General features: G+C 36.5%; 4 protein-coding genes across 4 annotated transcripts in view; 1 reads left to right on the top strand and 3 right to left on the bottom strand.

The window, feature by feature from the left end:
• Nucleotides 1-348: 348 nt before the first annotated feature.
• On the bottom strand, nt 349-7,511 carry Cbr-unc-36 (the record flags this gene model as incomplete). Its single annotated transcript, XM_045244075.1, has 18 exons — nt 349-438; nt 828-1,071; nt 1,123-1,285; nt 1,464-1,578; nt 1,628-2,324; nt 2,369-2,572; nt 3,081-3,586; nt 3,637-3,870; nt 4,316-4,537; nt 4,589-4,708; nt 4,889-5,020; nt 5,581-5,748; nt 6,391-6,485; nt 6,529-6,780; nt 6,835-6,996; nt 7,053-7,152; nt 7,200-7,389; nt 7,441-7,511. 18 exons carry the CDS (start codon nt 7,509-7,511, stop codon nt 349-351), a joined length of 3,765 nt encoding a protein of 1,254 aa, XP_045096029.1.
• A 3,865-nt stretch (nt 7,512-11,376) lies between these two features.
• Cbr-snb-7 lies at nt 11,377-11,823 on the top strand (the record flags this gene model as incomplete). The annotated part of the gene is made up of 4 exons (XM_002641913.1): nt 11,377-11,454; nt 11,504-11,582; nt 11,631-11,677; nt 11,722-11,823. The coding sequence occupies 4 exons, from the start codon at nt 11,377-11,379 to the stop codon at nt 11,821-11,823; spliced, it is 306 nt and encodes a 101-aa protein (XP_002641959.1).
• Nucleotides 11,824-12,099: 276 nt separating this feature from the next.
• CBG16664 lies at nt 12,100-13,950 on the bottom strand (the record flags this gene model as incomplete). The annotated part of the gene is made up of 5 exons (XM_002641912.1): nt 12,100-12,365; nt 12,415-12,499; nt 12,542-12,756; nt 13,409-13,738; nt 13,785-13,950. Coding segments are annotated over 5 exons (1,062 nt in total), but the record flags the coding sequence as incomplete, so codon positions are not given.
• A 99-nt stretch (nt 13,951-14,049) lies between these two features.
• Nucleotides 14,050-15,320, bottom strand: part of CBG16663 — a gene marked incomplete at both ends in the record, with an annotated part of 2,591 nt that continues 1,320 nt past the window's right edge. Inside the window, 5 exons of the mRNA XM_002641911.1 lie at nt 14,050-14,220; nt 14,261-14,365; nt 14,412-14,499; nt 14,620-14,727; nt 14,780-14,895. Coding sequence (XP_002641957.1) covers nt 14,050-14,220; nt 14,261-14,365; nt 14,412-14,499; nt 14,620-14,727; nt 14,780-14,895 — 588 coding nt within the window. The remainder of the gene's footprint in view (nt 14,221-14,260; nt 14,366-14,411; nt 14,500-14,619; nt 14,728-14,779; nt 14,896-15,320) is intronic.

The raw sequence follows: 15,320 nt of genomic DNA, 5'->3' as shown, positions 1-15,320 counted from the left end.
TTCTCTTCTTGTTGCCACTGTGATTCATGTCATTTTCGTGCATTTTTTCTCTTCCACATTTTTTTTCTCTTTCAAAATATCAGAATCATCTCCATCTAATTGTTCAAAATGTTAACTAGAATGTTCTGTTTCATATCCAACCAAATAAAGAAATAAGAGCATAGATAAAGCTTTATTAGCTTATTATTGACATACATCAGAGGAGAAAAAACCCGTTTTAACTGAAAATTGTGCAAAACTGAGATACACTGGAATAAGAAAAACTGAAGACAAGATAAAAACAAAGACATAGAAAAATCCAAGAAAAAAACTAAAACTCTGGGAATCACTTTTGGAGGGAAAGGTCACTTAGAACATGTAAAAATGGAGGAAACCGACTAGAATTGGGACAATTGACACTAGGGATGATGGGCTCAGTGAGCATGGACGACGTTCGTTCTGAAAAAAAAAGAAAATTGAAAGGAAAAACTTCATTGTGTTGAGGATAATCTCAAGAAATAGTTATATAACTCTGGTTCAGGAAATCGGTACTGTAGAAGAAGGTCTCACAACGACAGCTACTGTAAACTAAAATATGTACATTTTTTAAGATTTATTTTCCCCTTTCTCACAGCTTTTCGTCGAGCTTTCTGATATTTTTACCATACAAGTCGAAAAAAAAAATTTTGACATTAAAAAAATTGACTTAAAATGCACGAAAATCGAGAAAACAAATCCGGAAACTCATTTCTAGGTTACGATAGTTTTCTTTTGTGGGATCTCCCGACGTTTCTCTTCCACTTATCCTTTTTTATACCAGATATTCCTCAAAAATATGAATTATGAGCAGTAACACTTACCTCTGAATCATCATCGTCTATCGAATAACAAACATCGTTCGCTTTCGATTTTCGCTTTTCAAGATTCTCGCACGACTCATCGTTTTTGACTTCTTCGAATCCGAATGGAACCTGCGCACTCGGAATATCCATTGAACATTCCGATTCGTCGTAACAGTTCTCACTGGCTTTATCTTGTGTGATCCACACCATTACTAAATTCGTTCCGTCGACGAAAGCAGCTTCTATTTTGCTGAAAAATCACAAATTTTTATGATTGATAACCGAGGGAAATCGAAATTACACAGAACATTTTGCATTCATCTTGCACGGTCTCTCAGAACGATTTCCAGTGACAAGATGCGTGCTTGTAGGTCGATTCTTGCCGTCTTTGTTCGAAAAGTAAAACGATGATTGTTTGGGACACGGATAGACATCTGTTCCTTCGTGGAATGATGCAGTGTAGGCTGGAAAATAAACGGTATCAAAAAGTTGCTAACTGATAAATTGTTTATCATGATATCAGAAGTCTTTTGTCAGTTAGCACAGTTTTGATATCTTGCATAGGAGCCAAGATAAATTAGCTCAAACTTGAGAATGTGGTGGCCCCTCTATTACAGGTGTTGCGGTAGTTATTTTCAATACCTTCCGTGAATTGTATATTCGGAAGCCAAATTAGATATCCTCCGGACACTTGACTTGCTAACCGCACCATGAAATTGAATGTTTGCATGAGGAATTGGAATACATGATAGAAAGGCTGAATTATTTAGTTTTCAAATCACATAACTCTTTTTTCAAAATCTCACTCTTAATCTTCCAGCCGACAGTGTGACTTGTTTTGCGGCTTTACAAACTGCCTGATTGTCCGTGTATGTAAATTTGGTGTAGAATTTATTCTCAACCAGAAGAGCCATTGCTCTCTGTGCAATTCGATTCAATCCTCCGAAGTATTGACTGATGTGTTTTCCTTTTCCAACCAAATAATCTTCATATGAAATGTCATTTTGATTACTGAAGAATACATAGGCATGTTCATCCAACAGAAGACACCATTTCCTGTCGTCAGATGCTGGACATCCATGTTCTGCCATTGTGTCAACCACATGATCAAATGCAAATTCATATCCAGATACTCCCAAAACTGCCTTATCGAGATAAATCGCCTTGAATGCTTGTCCCAACATTGTCAGATTCTCGTTGAGTCCGTATCCAGTTAACTGGGTTTCTGATTTGTACCAAATTTTGGAATTATTCGAAACATCAAACATAATTGTGTCCTTCATTCGAACAGCACGGCGGTAATAACGATCATCTGTAGACTTGCGATTCAGATCCGTAATGAAATGGTTATATGATTCTTGTGCATGTTCAAACGATAGTAAATGTCCAATATGTTCAAAGATACTCCAATACGGATCAATATAATCATAATCTTGAAGAGTCAAGTTATAATATCGAATCATTCCGGATGGTGTGGAGAAGAACGCAAGATGTATCAGATTGCTGAAAAAACAGAATTAAAAAAACCTAATTTGTATCAAACTCACTTCTTCATATATGAATACTGTGTGTCCCAACTGTCGATCAAATTACTTGTTGCTTCCATATCAAGTAGTAGTTTCTCAACCAAATTTCTTCTGTATTCGCATAGAAGAGGAGCTTTTCCGGAATCGGACATTTGTTGAGCGTAAATCTCAAATGCTTCTTCTTTAGTCATGTGAGTGTCTGTGTCGTTCAAGAAACAGTATCGCCTGAAATCAAAAATTTTAGAGTACGGTGCTTTGATTCACAGAACGTAAACACTGTAATAGAATAAACCCGTAACTTTCAAATTTGAGCAAATTTATCTCTGTCCCTGTGAAAGATATCAACATTGTGTCAAATGAAAAAATGTTTGGTGTTTTGATAAATATTTGGTCAGTTGACAACTTTTTGATATCTTTCACAACCGAGATAATTGAGCACAACCGAGATAATAAGAACCGAGATAATTGAGCTTAAACTTGACGCTTTAGAAGGAGGGGATTCTATTAGGGTTTATGGTAAACCAGAAAGCTGGTGCGCCTGCGGCGCGATTCAACCTAGTTTTTTACTGGTGCGTCGCTCCGCTTTTCATTTATCTTAAAAGGTCACGTAAATCTATATTTATTTCTCATAACTTTTTGAAAGCGGACAGCCTGACACCAGGACAGACAGGCGCGTGTAGCGTTTTATATATAAGGAAGATTCATCGAAATGAATTCTTTCTACAGTACTCACCAATGAGGATGCAATTTCCATCTTTTATCTCCCATCCAATCCATTTTGACTCTTCCGAAATCATATTTCTTCTGTTTTTTAATTATCCTATAATCGTCTCCTTTAGCCACAGCCAATCCCAAAACGAAGTTCGCATGATTGATGCACTCGGCGTAGTAGGTATTCGTTTGTGGATACACTCGATCCAACAATTCAGTTGCATAGAGAACATCCAATTGTTGAACATCACTGTTATCACAATCAATTATCATTTTTCTAACGGCCTTTCTCAAATCGTCAACACATTCGGCATAGTTTGCACCCGATTCGCAAACCAAATCAGACACGGCTTGAGATTTTTGACTGGATCGAACATTCTGATTTTGGCCAACTTCCAATTCCAATAAATCCATGTTATTGTAATTTTGTTTGTGGTATTTTGTGACAGGATCAATAGGTCGAAGTTGCGGATGAGTCATCACAAATCCATTTTGATCCAACATGAAGAAATAACTCTTTGCTCCAATCTAAAGAATTTAGGTCAACTTTTCATAGAAAAGTTTAAAGGAAATCTTACATTAGCTGGATGGGATTTTTGGGCTATTTCTGTCAGGGGAATGTTGACTGCAGCCACTCCCATAAACGTTTCATTGACAATAACTGGATAAGAAACTGTTGTAACGAACATTCGACTTCTGGCTTCTGATTTTTGGAGTCGAATTTTTCGACGAGATGCCATCTTGTTCATCACGGCAAACGATTGATTGGTGATTGGAACTGGTTCAGCAAAAACTTCGGGACGTGGCAGATACTGAAATGAAGTCATGTACAGAATTTAACATAATTAACCGGACTAAATTTTGTGCTAGCATAAAACTTGAGTGAAGAGTTCTGTTGTGCTCAACTTTGGACTGCTAAAATTCCAATAATTCATCAGAAAAATGGTCAAGTTTCAAATTATTTGATTAGTTTTGAGTTGAGTCATCGCTTGTCAAAGTTGCTTCATCTCATGAAAACTGAAACGGCGTTCAAGACGCATTGTTCATCTTTGGACAATCGATTTGAAAATTTCAGTGGCTTTGAACCAAACGTAAAATTATATTTCTTCCAACTTTCGTGCTTTCAAGATACTTATGTCTAAAGATATACTTTTATCAGTCCGGGTGATTTTGAGCCACCCCTTCTTATGAAATGACATAAATTACGGTAGAACATTTCCTGCCGAAAAAAGATCCCAGAACAAGAAATCAACAAACCAATCGTTCTCTGTATACTCCAGTCCACCATGACAATTGTCCTGATTCCTTATAATGCCTTCCAACCACCCTTGACATCCTTCTGATATAATGATGAATCTTCTCATCAACATCAGCCATATTCGCTACATGAACCATGTATCCTCTGTTGTTACATGCCATTTCTCTCACTTCATTGAAATCGATCGCCTCGTCTCCAACTAAGAAAGTGAACACTCTGACCTAAACTCCATCTCTTGGTTTTATCTTGCATTTTTTATAGATCACAAATACCTTCTTATCGGCGTTATACATATCAAATATCTTCTTATAGGCGTTTGGAGCACCATCAGTAATCAACATGATTACATTTTCACAGGCTCCTCGATTGTTATCACCTCCACCGTTATTGATCTGAAATCAAAGATTTGCTGATTTGGAATCAGTTCAGTTTGAATCTGTAGAGGATAGAAATCATGCTGAAAAGATCTGAAAGCGGAGAGCAAGAACTTCACAGGAAAAGGACAAGTCGAAACATCAAGAGGGACATGCAGCTATGTGTAGACGCAACAAAAGATTCATGCTTAAGCTTACTGAATCAATATACTGTCTTGTAGCGGCGAGAACGTGCTCGGGAAGTTCCAGATGGAATTGATAATCGTTCGTCGCATTTCCTGACATCATTGACATCTCTTCTTTCGTGTACAGGGCGTAGGATCCTTTTAACTGAACAAAGCGGGAGTCAAAAAGCCGTGCAAAGCAAATGATATCGACATTGAATACTTATGCCTAGTTCTGACACAGAAAGCTTGAACTCACCCAATAAAGTTATCCAGACGCGGACAGGTTTTGTTATATTGAATTTTAAAGCAACACAGGTTACAGTAAGCACATAAATGATTTTAGGATACAGATCTAGATGATTTTTTTGTATTCTTATGATCTCTGAGCTCTTGAACATAACAAATCTAGTACTTTGATATTTTGGGACAACTGAAGTTCTAAAGAGTATCGTCTACATACTTTCGATACCATCCTCCTCCAAAGAAGAATAATTCCCTCTTCCTTTTCGTTTCCCTTCCAACAAATAAAAACAAAAGCCAACTGGACTGGTAAGACAATTAAAGCATCAAATTAGTAAGCAAGGACCGCCCGAGAAAGCGGCTCAAGGCAGCACATGAAGCACATTAAAAGCCAATTTGGAGGAGGTCTTTGGAATGTTTCCTGTTTTCTCTCTTTTTTCTAATGTCATCTAAATTGATGGCAAAATGACATGTATGACTCACGTCAAGAAGAACACTGAATGCCAACGGAAGCGCCTTCTCGTATTCGGCTTTTCCTTCACTTTGATACGTATCCATTTTCCGGCGAAGAGCTTTTTTGTTACGCATTGTTGCTTGGAGCAGACCATTTGTACCATTACAGCCATCGAGAAGGAATGTGTTTTTCGAAAACTAAAAGGGAAAATTATCAACGGGAGAGGAATCAGACGGGAAAAATTTTTGAGGATTCGGACATGATGATTCAAAGAAAGTGCGAGCATAATGAAGTAACTCATATCTGTAATACCATGTTTTCTGTAATAGAAACCAACGTTGGCCCATATATCTTATTTTTTGTAAGAGATATCACAAAGTGGTCAACTAACAAAATCTTTATCATAACTTCAAAAGTATTTTGTTAAGTAACCACTTTTCTATATTTTGCATAGGACTGAAGATAAATTAGCTCCAACTTGACACTGTGGGTGCCCTTCTATTACAGGTTTTAAAGTATCTGTAATGTTAATAGTAAATTTTAAGTTATATATTTTTTCTCTTTTTGTAAGGAAAAATCTGATTTGATTTTTCTTTCTTGGATACCATTGTTCCAATCCCGTCAACTTTGAGCCTACATTTCTCGGTTCCTGTGAAAGATATCACCATTTTGTCAACTAATACAATGTTTAACTTGATAAATAAATATTTTGTCAATTGACAACTTCTTGATATCTTTCATAGGAACCGAGATAAATTGGCTTAAAGTCAAAAGTTAGGGACATTTTTATTACATGTTTTACAAGTTTTTTAAAATTTTGAAAAGATTTAAAATCTCACCGTCATAATATTGAAATAATCGTTATGGGACAATGTCTCCAAAATTGCTTCCGTTGTCTGTTTTGCCACTTCATATCTCTGACCGAGCATCGATCCTGAATTCTTCAATTTTACAATTGCTGTTCAAAAACAACATACCAGACATATCCAACATAATCAAAACATTTTTCGAATTAGTAGCTGAATTGATGTACCATTCCGTGTTTCGACAATCAAAAAGATCCAAATGCTCATCTTGATTATCCCAAAACCACGATGCAGCTGGATAATATCTCATGTATCCGGCTTCAGAACAAAACAATTGAAATGCAAGATCTTTCGTTTCCTCTCGATTCGTTCGGTAAACGGCGTCAATGTCGGACCAGTCGATTTTTCGAAGAAGCTCTTCGTCTGAAAATATTTTCAATAATTACAAAAAATAATCAAAGTTAATAAAATTCTCACTCCTGTCGTATAGCGGAGTTGGAATATGCACCGCAGAAGACACAGAAGATGTCGGCAACGTGTAGAAGTTTGCATTCTGGGTCAAATTGAAACTTTTTGTCTCGTTCACTTTCAGCTTCTTCCCCAAATGATTCGATTCGTATATTGTTGTTCCATCGTTTCCTAATATTTGTTCCATCGTTTCCTAATATTTCCAGCTTCAAAAAAGGAGAACTTACCTTGCTTAGCAGACATAAACCGAATGAATGATTTTGATTGTGGATCATTAACACTCGTATCATTTTTCACTGATCTTGCTTCCAGAGAGATTTTAGCTTTCTGAAAATATTGAAATTATTTTTATCTTCAGAAAATTATAAACTCACATATGCAAACTGTGATCGCACTTTCAGATAATCTTCAATCCGATGTTTACTCCGTTTCAGTTCAGCTCTCGGATCAAACTGCTCTTCTTCCACAAGTTTTTCATAATTTTGTTTGAGTATCGTCTCGTGTGATATTTTTGAGAACGTCTCTTTCATATGCTCACTTAACACTTGTGCACATTCTTTTATACTGAAAAAAGGTGGGTTTGGATTTTTTGGATTATTCTAAATCTTTACTTACCTTTCTTTATTAAAACTTCTAGTTCTTGTGATATAAATTGCGAGCACGAGGAGTAGATGGACTGCTCGCATTCTCTTCCTATTTCTCTCTTATCGTCCGATTCAAACATCCATCGTAGCGTTGTTTTGGGTCCAGACTCTCCACTATTCTAATGATTTTTTTGCTCAGAAGAAGGTCTGAAAGTTTGAAATTTTGATAGTTTAAGAACATCTGAGTTGAATGAACAATGTGATAAATGGTTTTTTGAAAAAATAAGGAAAAGGGTTTCTGTTGGAGAGAAAAAACAAAACCAGATGGTAAAGGGGAAATGAAAAAAATAAGGGAAACGTCAGAATATACACACGGTGTAGTCATGGACTTCTAAAACAAAAGAGTCTGGGGAGAGAGAAAACGAAAGAGTCCTGCAAAACGGAGGGATTCGTTACGAGAAAAAGAAGAGAAAAGCCTTTCTCTGGATCCTCTCTTTTCACTTCTCACTCTCTTTTTCTCTGGAGCTTGGCGCCGAAATCGATGGGACGAAGAGAAGAAGGAGAAAAATAGAAGAAGAAGGGGAGAAGCTGTGGAGGGCCGCCGGAGCAAAGAAGTAATGAGCTTGTACACTGGGAAGAATGGTGAATAGTGTTGAACGTGGGGAGAAGCAGAGATTACGGATATCTGGGATGGATTAGGGAGAAAAAGAGGGATAGAATCTGGATGTGGAGACTGAGAGATGAAACGAACAGGTGTACTTCGAGGAGCAAGAGGCAAAATGTGCTGGTAAATGGAAGTAATTGAGTGACAAGTGGTTCCAATTATTAAAGGATTAGAGGCAGATTAAATTACGGTATCGAATTTCCAAAAATAATAAAGTCTAGCTTTTGGTTGCGTTCTGGAGATGTATCATTTCAGAAAACGCAGAAAATCTGTCAAATCGAATTGACTGCAGATTGAGTTACTGCGAATTCCAAATTTTCTGAGCCTAGATTTTCGTTTGAGTCAGTATAAAATAAGGAAACGGGAATAATCTTGAGGAACATTTGTTCTAAACTAATCCTCGGGTATTGAAATTTTCTTTTGAGGGGTTCGGCTTTTAAGAGGAAAACTCGCCATGTTCTGGTAGGAACTTGCCTAAAAACGGCTGTACAGAGGGCTATTGTCAGGTTTTGGTAGAAAGTATAATAGAAAGTTGAAATACTACTAGGTACCTTGTCATAAGTCTGTCAAAGTTTGGTCCTCTTCAGTCACATTCGAAATCTGATTAACTAGAAGTTGCCGACGACGCCCGAATAGGAACCAAGGTGATTGCTGTCAAACTAACGAGACAGGGGTTCCAGTTTTTGAAAGAACTCATAGTCAATTAAGTCATAAAACAGTTTTACACTTTCAAGAAAAAGTTTCAGTTGAGAAGCTATGTTTAAACTCTGTAGATGGTTGCATCTGTCTCTCATCTTCGCAAGAGAAGACTACTTGAATTGTTAATATTAGCGCCAGAGCGAAAATAACAGTGTTTTTTCCAGCTAGGCATGCAAATGCACTTTAATGAGAGGTGACGTGGCAAAGTTTTAGGCCCGTGAAAAATTAATTTTGCGGTGGGAAATCTACTAAATATTTCGAGAAATTTGAATTTTCAAAGGCCTAAAACATCGCCACGTCATTTTCTCAATAAAGCGTAACATTATACCTCACTGAAAAAAACCCTGTGGAAAATTACTTTGAAGTAGGGTTGTTGCTGGCCGCCAGTGCCAAAGCTATGGGCCTTTCAATTTCACGTGATTTACATTAAAAGCCAGCGAAATTTCTAAGCAGGCAATATATGCCTGTTTAAAATTTAAACCGGCGTCAAACGCCGCTTTCTTTTTGAGAATAGAATTTACCTTTTGATTCACCAATACCTTTTGATTCACCATTATGTCTGGATCGAGGTTTAGTTCAAAAGTAGTTGTTTAGCTTTTTAGAATTTAAAGTTGTAAACTTTGATTTTCGGGACTTCAGAAAGGTTTCAAAAAACTACGAAGTTTAGTGATCTTGACATTTTAAATTTCAAAAATTTAGGAATCAAAACATTTTTGATCGTTCAATAATGTAAAGCATGACAGTACAGAAGCTCCAAAAATAGTTTTTGAAAAACGATGAAAACACTGAAATTTCCAGGAAATTCAAAAATTCTTGAATCCTGAAAATTCGAAGTTCGAAAACTTTCAGGAAAGTGTACAGTTTCATGAAATCCATAAACTTTCAAAATCACACAAAGACTTTAAAATTCGGAAATTCTGAAATTTCGGAAAGCATTTTTCAAAAGCTTCGGACACCAGATTTTCAAAATTTCAAACAGAATTCCAGAAGTAATCAAATATTTCGAAGGACTAAAAATATCAATTTCATTCCATTTCACTGTTTCGGATCATCTGTCGTTTTTTTTTCTTTTTCAATCTTTTCTCTATGAAGTATTTTCTATTGAAAAATTCATATTTTAAAAACCTGGCGTTTAATGCCTGTGAAAAATTTTGCTGGCGATTCACGCCGCTTTGAGAACTGCAAAAATTAAAAGCGGCGTGTGGCGCCAGAAAACGCCGTTTTGGCCAGCCTACTTTAGAGCATAGTCTGGAAATGCTTTATATAAGAAATATAGGTCAACAACTGCCAATTCTTCAATACTCTATACAATCTTCTTGTCCACCAAAAAAAAAATATAAGTTGTACTGTATACATGGATTTTTCCGACATTTCTGGACCCTTATTTTTTGGAGGAAGTGTTGAACTATGAACCAATTCATCAAAAATTTGGATTGTGGCACACAGAAGATTAAAATTATAGTGATTTTTCCATTCCTGATTTTCAGCAATATGCAAGAAATCTCTGGTCCGATTTTTTTCAAAACTTCCGCTATTCATGGTGCAAAAGTAAAAAGCTACATGTGGTTTTTAGAATTTTTCTGCGCACTGCAGATGTCCGGCTTTCGGATACCGTACTCGGTTTACCGTATTCCGTACTTTTTTCGTCCGGATGCCGAATTGCTCTTTTCAAGAAAAAAAAACTCCATTCGGGATTCCGTGAAATTTTTATTTTTCCAGATTCCAAGAAAATTATTTTATTCCGGATTCCGTTTATTGAAAAAAGATCATTCCGGACATGCCTGACAATAATAACGGATAAATCAAAAAATCATTCCAAAAAACTTTTTCCAAGCCACATCATAGAACCGTTACAAAACCTAGACAAAAAAAATTCAAAAGATAAAAGATGATATTTGAAGTATCAAAAAGACAATCAATGGCAGTTTGTATAAATTTAGTATTTTGTGAGTTGGCGGGCAGAGTTAGAGATAGATAGATGAAGATTCAACAATCCCTTTTCTTTCTTCTTTTTCACTCGAAAAGCCACTCAAAAATGCAGTAAAGAGCACAGTTCCCGCCACACAGTTACCACAAGCACCGTGCCGACGTAACAAACAAATCGAGAGTAACAGTTGAAAATTGATTATAGGCAAAAATAAAGAAAAGGTTTTGTTTTGGAAAGGAGAAGAGGGATTCAAGGGGAAACGGAAGACGTCATCAGTCAGCAACTAATCCATGAAAATGAATTATTACTGACAGGAAAGAGACCGTTTTGGAAAAACGCAATTTTCTGAAATAAAGACAACAAACTGGTAAATTTTCATTCAGAAATTGTGGAATTTCGGAATATTTTTCACTGAGAACCATTTCAATTAAACGAATTTCGAAGGGCCCTTGTCATTTTCCAAGCTTCTCTCGGAGGACCCTTCTATTAGATGGACCTTAATACAGGTTGGTTTTATGTAGGTCGTTTCCGGATTTTTCAAGTGAAGTTGTTTTGTTTTCCACATTTTATTGAAACGTGAACTTTATCAAAAAATGTAATTTACTATCCAGCAACAAGAAGTTCAATTCAAAACTAAATAAATATTATTTTCTGAATAAACAGACTGTAATAAGTGAATGGATCCGCTACCACCAGTGAGCCGTATCGGGTGGGACGAGCAGAAGATTATGAGAACAAGAAGTGAATTGAACACGGTTCGGTTTTGAAAAGATTCTAGAAAAATTAACATTTTTTAAATTCTAGGTTAAATCAATCATGAAGGAAAACGTGCAAAAAATCATGGAGAGACAGGGAAAACTTGATGACTTGGTTGAAAGAGCCCGTTCGTTTTATTTGAATGAAGAAAGTTTATAAAAAATCTAAATTTCAGAAAAACTCGAAGAAGCATCTGATGTCTACGTCAAGTGTGCCGTCAAGGTGTGCATAGGAAATCAGATCCAAATTTCAACTTCGATTTTCAGATCAAGCGTGAAATGAGCTGGAAAAATCGAGCGATCCGCTACGCCATCATCACGATTTCCAGTGTTTCTGCATTTGCCGGTGTCGCCTATTCGTTTCTTTGAATACTTGATTTTTTCTAATGAAACTCTTTATTTGGCATGATGATTTGAGTGTGTGTACAATAAATATAATGGAATGTGTCTGTTTTTTAATTGAAAGATTTTCAGTTGAGTGTGTCGTCGTTTTGTACTGGAAATAGAGATTCGTCTCTTCAAGGTGTCGGTAGCTCTGAAATATGATCGTTTTTCTAGAAAAGGATTTTTTTAAATTTTTCTAATGAGTGACATAACTCTGAAAATTCAGCTGTGGGGAATTAGTGAAAGTGTAAAATACAACCTACCGTATGCCTCAGTTCCATAAAGAGAAGTATTTCTTCTCAATGTTCCTTCTGATCTCTTTTCATAATGCATTGTTGACTGTGGATGCGTGGAAGCTGTATGATAGTTCTGAACCAACGCCATCTGGTCCTTCGGAGATTGAACTACGTGCTGGAGCCAATTGTCATTCGTCTTCTGGAGTGTTCCACCGCATTCTGACTCTTCTTTTGCAGATGTTTTTCCAGTATGTGACAAAAGAAGAGAGACGAAAGCGAAGATCAGAATAGCTGAAGATTCAACGATCTTCTAGAATATTCAGGTAGGACGAAAACTCACTCGTAGCCATTACAAAATCTCTCGTCTTGTAAGGAATCAAGGGAAGAGAAACATAAAGTCCTGTTTCGAAGAAGATCGCGAGGACCTGAATTCCAGATTAGTTAAGAATAAATTAAGAAATTCTTACTGAGATCATGAGGTGCTGAAGACTCTGAGAGTGTTTCAATGAAGCAACTGAGAAAATGAAGGAGAGGAGAGATAAGAGAGCAATGAGGCAACAAGATAGCATCAGAAGCTCTTCAGAGGAATCACCAGGAGAGCATCTCCACATTGTTCCGTGAAGGGATGAAACAAATTCTGTTGCAGATTGAGATGAGAGGATTAACCATTCCGTGGAGATTACTGAAATAAAAAGTTCCAAAAAAAATTCGGCTTATAGTCTCTAGTCGGTTACTTTGGTCCTTAAATACAAAAAAATCCAAAAATCAAATAATTTCGTGAATACAAAAACTTTATTAAATTCAGATTATTCGAAACAATTTTTAGAATATTCAGAAATTTGGAAATCTCCAAAAAACTAAAGAGAATAATTGTTTTTTTTTCTGAATTTCTAATATTGTCACTTTGGAAAATCTGAATTGAATTCAATGCAATTTTTGAATTTCCGAAATTACCGGATTTTCGTTTTTTTTTTGAATTCTGATATTTCTAGAATGTTTAAAGTATAAAAAAGTTCTAAAGACCAAAAAAAACCGACCAGAGTCGAACATTCTGTAATTCATCTTACCTGTTTGAATTATAACAATACAACAAGCGATAAGAACTGAACTACTCGATGATCCGATCGATTTCCAGATTAGTACAGTTTTCACAAATACCGGTGCAATCGTAATACTGATAGCAATAGGGAATAGAAGTTTTCGTAAAGAGCACGAAATACCATTTGGAGGAATAATAAAAGCGGGTGCACTGAGAGAAAGGAATGCCAATCCGAGGAAAGTTATAGCCGTTAGATTACGGTATTCACTGACAGATATCACTCTCAGATACATACACATGAGACAAGTCAGAGCAGAGAGCACTGAAAATATGGTGAAAATCATGATTTCTACATCTGTCAACGCTTTGAAAATTGAGGGTAATTGCTGCTTGATGGTGCTCTTTGCCAATTCCTTGGAACAGGTGGATTTCGGACAAGTAGAAGACATAAGAAGAAAACTGCCACGTGCTGAAGGTGTTGCTGTGTCGCTACTGTCTTTGTAGATATTTTGAATTGGATCGAAAACTCCGATTTCTGAGAATTGAAGACGATCTTCTACAAATTGAACTCGATTGATCCGAAGGGAAATATCACGGAATCCCGTGCTGTAGTTGAAGGAAACAGCTGAAAAATTAAAGTTTCGAGATTTAAAGATCTAGGAGAAACATACGGATGTCACTGAGATGATGAACGAAATCTAAGTCAAGAATTGATTGATGGAATCCACTGAATGGATCATTAACACAGTCAGATAAAGAAATCACAAGAGCTCCTGGACAGACTCGATCTACAAATGAACGGAATGCGAGTCCAATAGAATGGGCTGCCAGAGAAATAGACGCCACATCGACATCTGGAGCCACTTGAGAAATATTCAACTTCTGGGTAGTGGCACATTCTCTGTAAGTGATCATGTTTCACGAATTCAGAAATTGTACGAACCTAGAAAAACTATTTGAACCACCCATATCTTCGTTATCCACGTGGCATTTGAAAGCAGAAGACCAAAATTGTTTGAGCCAGAGATTTGGTAAAGACAAGTTTGGTATGTTCTCAGTCAGTTTCTTGATTTCTTCGTCGTGGTTGATAGGATTTTTTGGAGCAATCTGGAGCAGGTAGTTTTCAGACTAGATTTCATGAAATTACCGATATCAAATGTTGCTCAAATGTTGGCCAACTTTCAATAAATCTTCTCGAAGTTGTCCATCGTTGATCTTGCATTGAAATGAAAACGAAACGGCCAGCGATTACCTAAAGATGTGCTTTTTCAAAAATATCCCAACTCAAATAAAACTACCATTTCTGATCGTAACGCCTTCGTCATCTGAATCCACGTGTCTTCTGATAATAATGCCACAACAATCCGGGCTTCCGAGAGCAGCAGCCTGAAATTTTATATTAAGACATCAAAAAAAAATCTTCGAAAAAGGGATTTCAGAAACAGGTTCTAGAAATTTCAGATTTTCGAGAATCTTAAAAAGCCATTCTAATTTATAGTAAGCTACCTTCTCACAACCATCTCAGCTACAGTACTACTCGAATTCTTGACATGGATTGCCACCTCAACACACATTCCCTCGGACAAGGCGACTTTTTGGAACTCGGAGACTGTTCTGAAAATTGTTATCCAATCATTTGTTTTTTTTCTGAAATTTTTAAACTGACTCTGCATATTTTTCATCGAAAATAATATTGACACAAGTGCTCTGATAATGACGAAGGGCAGATACAACAGACTGAATTGGGAGGGACATTGATGGAAGTGTTCCAGATGTTTGGGTCTGGAAATCAGAGGTTTTAGGGGAAAATGAATGTTTTCGATTCTAATGGAAGTTGGTTCAAAGCATTTCAAAAATAGAACCACGGTCCGCTGCAGATCGGGCCGTGGGTAGGTTGCCGTGGACCAAACCGTCCGTTCTTTCGGATATACAGTACTGGTTAAAAAGAATGCGTCGACACTGTCGACTCAACAGGTTTTTTGACTGTAACTTTCTTCAAAAAGAGCTAAAGTGTCAAACTTTTTTGTAAAATGTAGCAAATAACCCTAGAAAAAATATTCTCAAACATTTTCACACAGAAAACGGAAAACAACTTTTTTGGCGACAATATTCACTTTTTGGAAAATTTCGGGTTTTTGGAGGTTTTTTTTTCAAAAATTTGGAAAAAAAATAGAAAACGAAAATGAATAATTTTTCAAATCAAGATC

This window comes from Caenorhabditis briggsae, assembly GCF_000004555.2.
Source record: "Caenorhabditis briggsae complete genome, chrIII, whole genome shotgun sequence".
Classification (NCBI taxonomy): domain Eukaryota; kingdom Metazoa; phylum Nematoda; class Chromadorea; order Rhabditida; family Rhabditidae; genus Caenorhabditis; species Caenorhabditis briggsae.
Note: the sequence above shows the minus strand (reverse complement) of the source record. Positions and strands in the feature narration are given on the sequence as shown.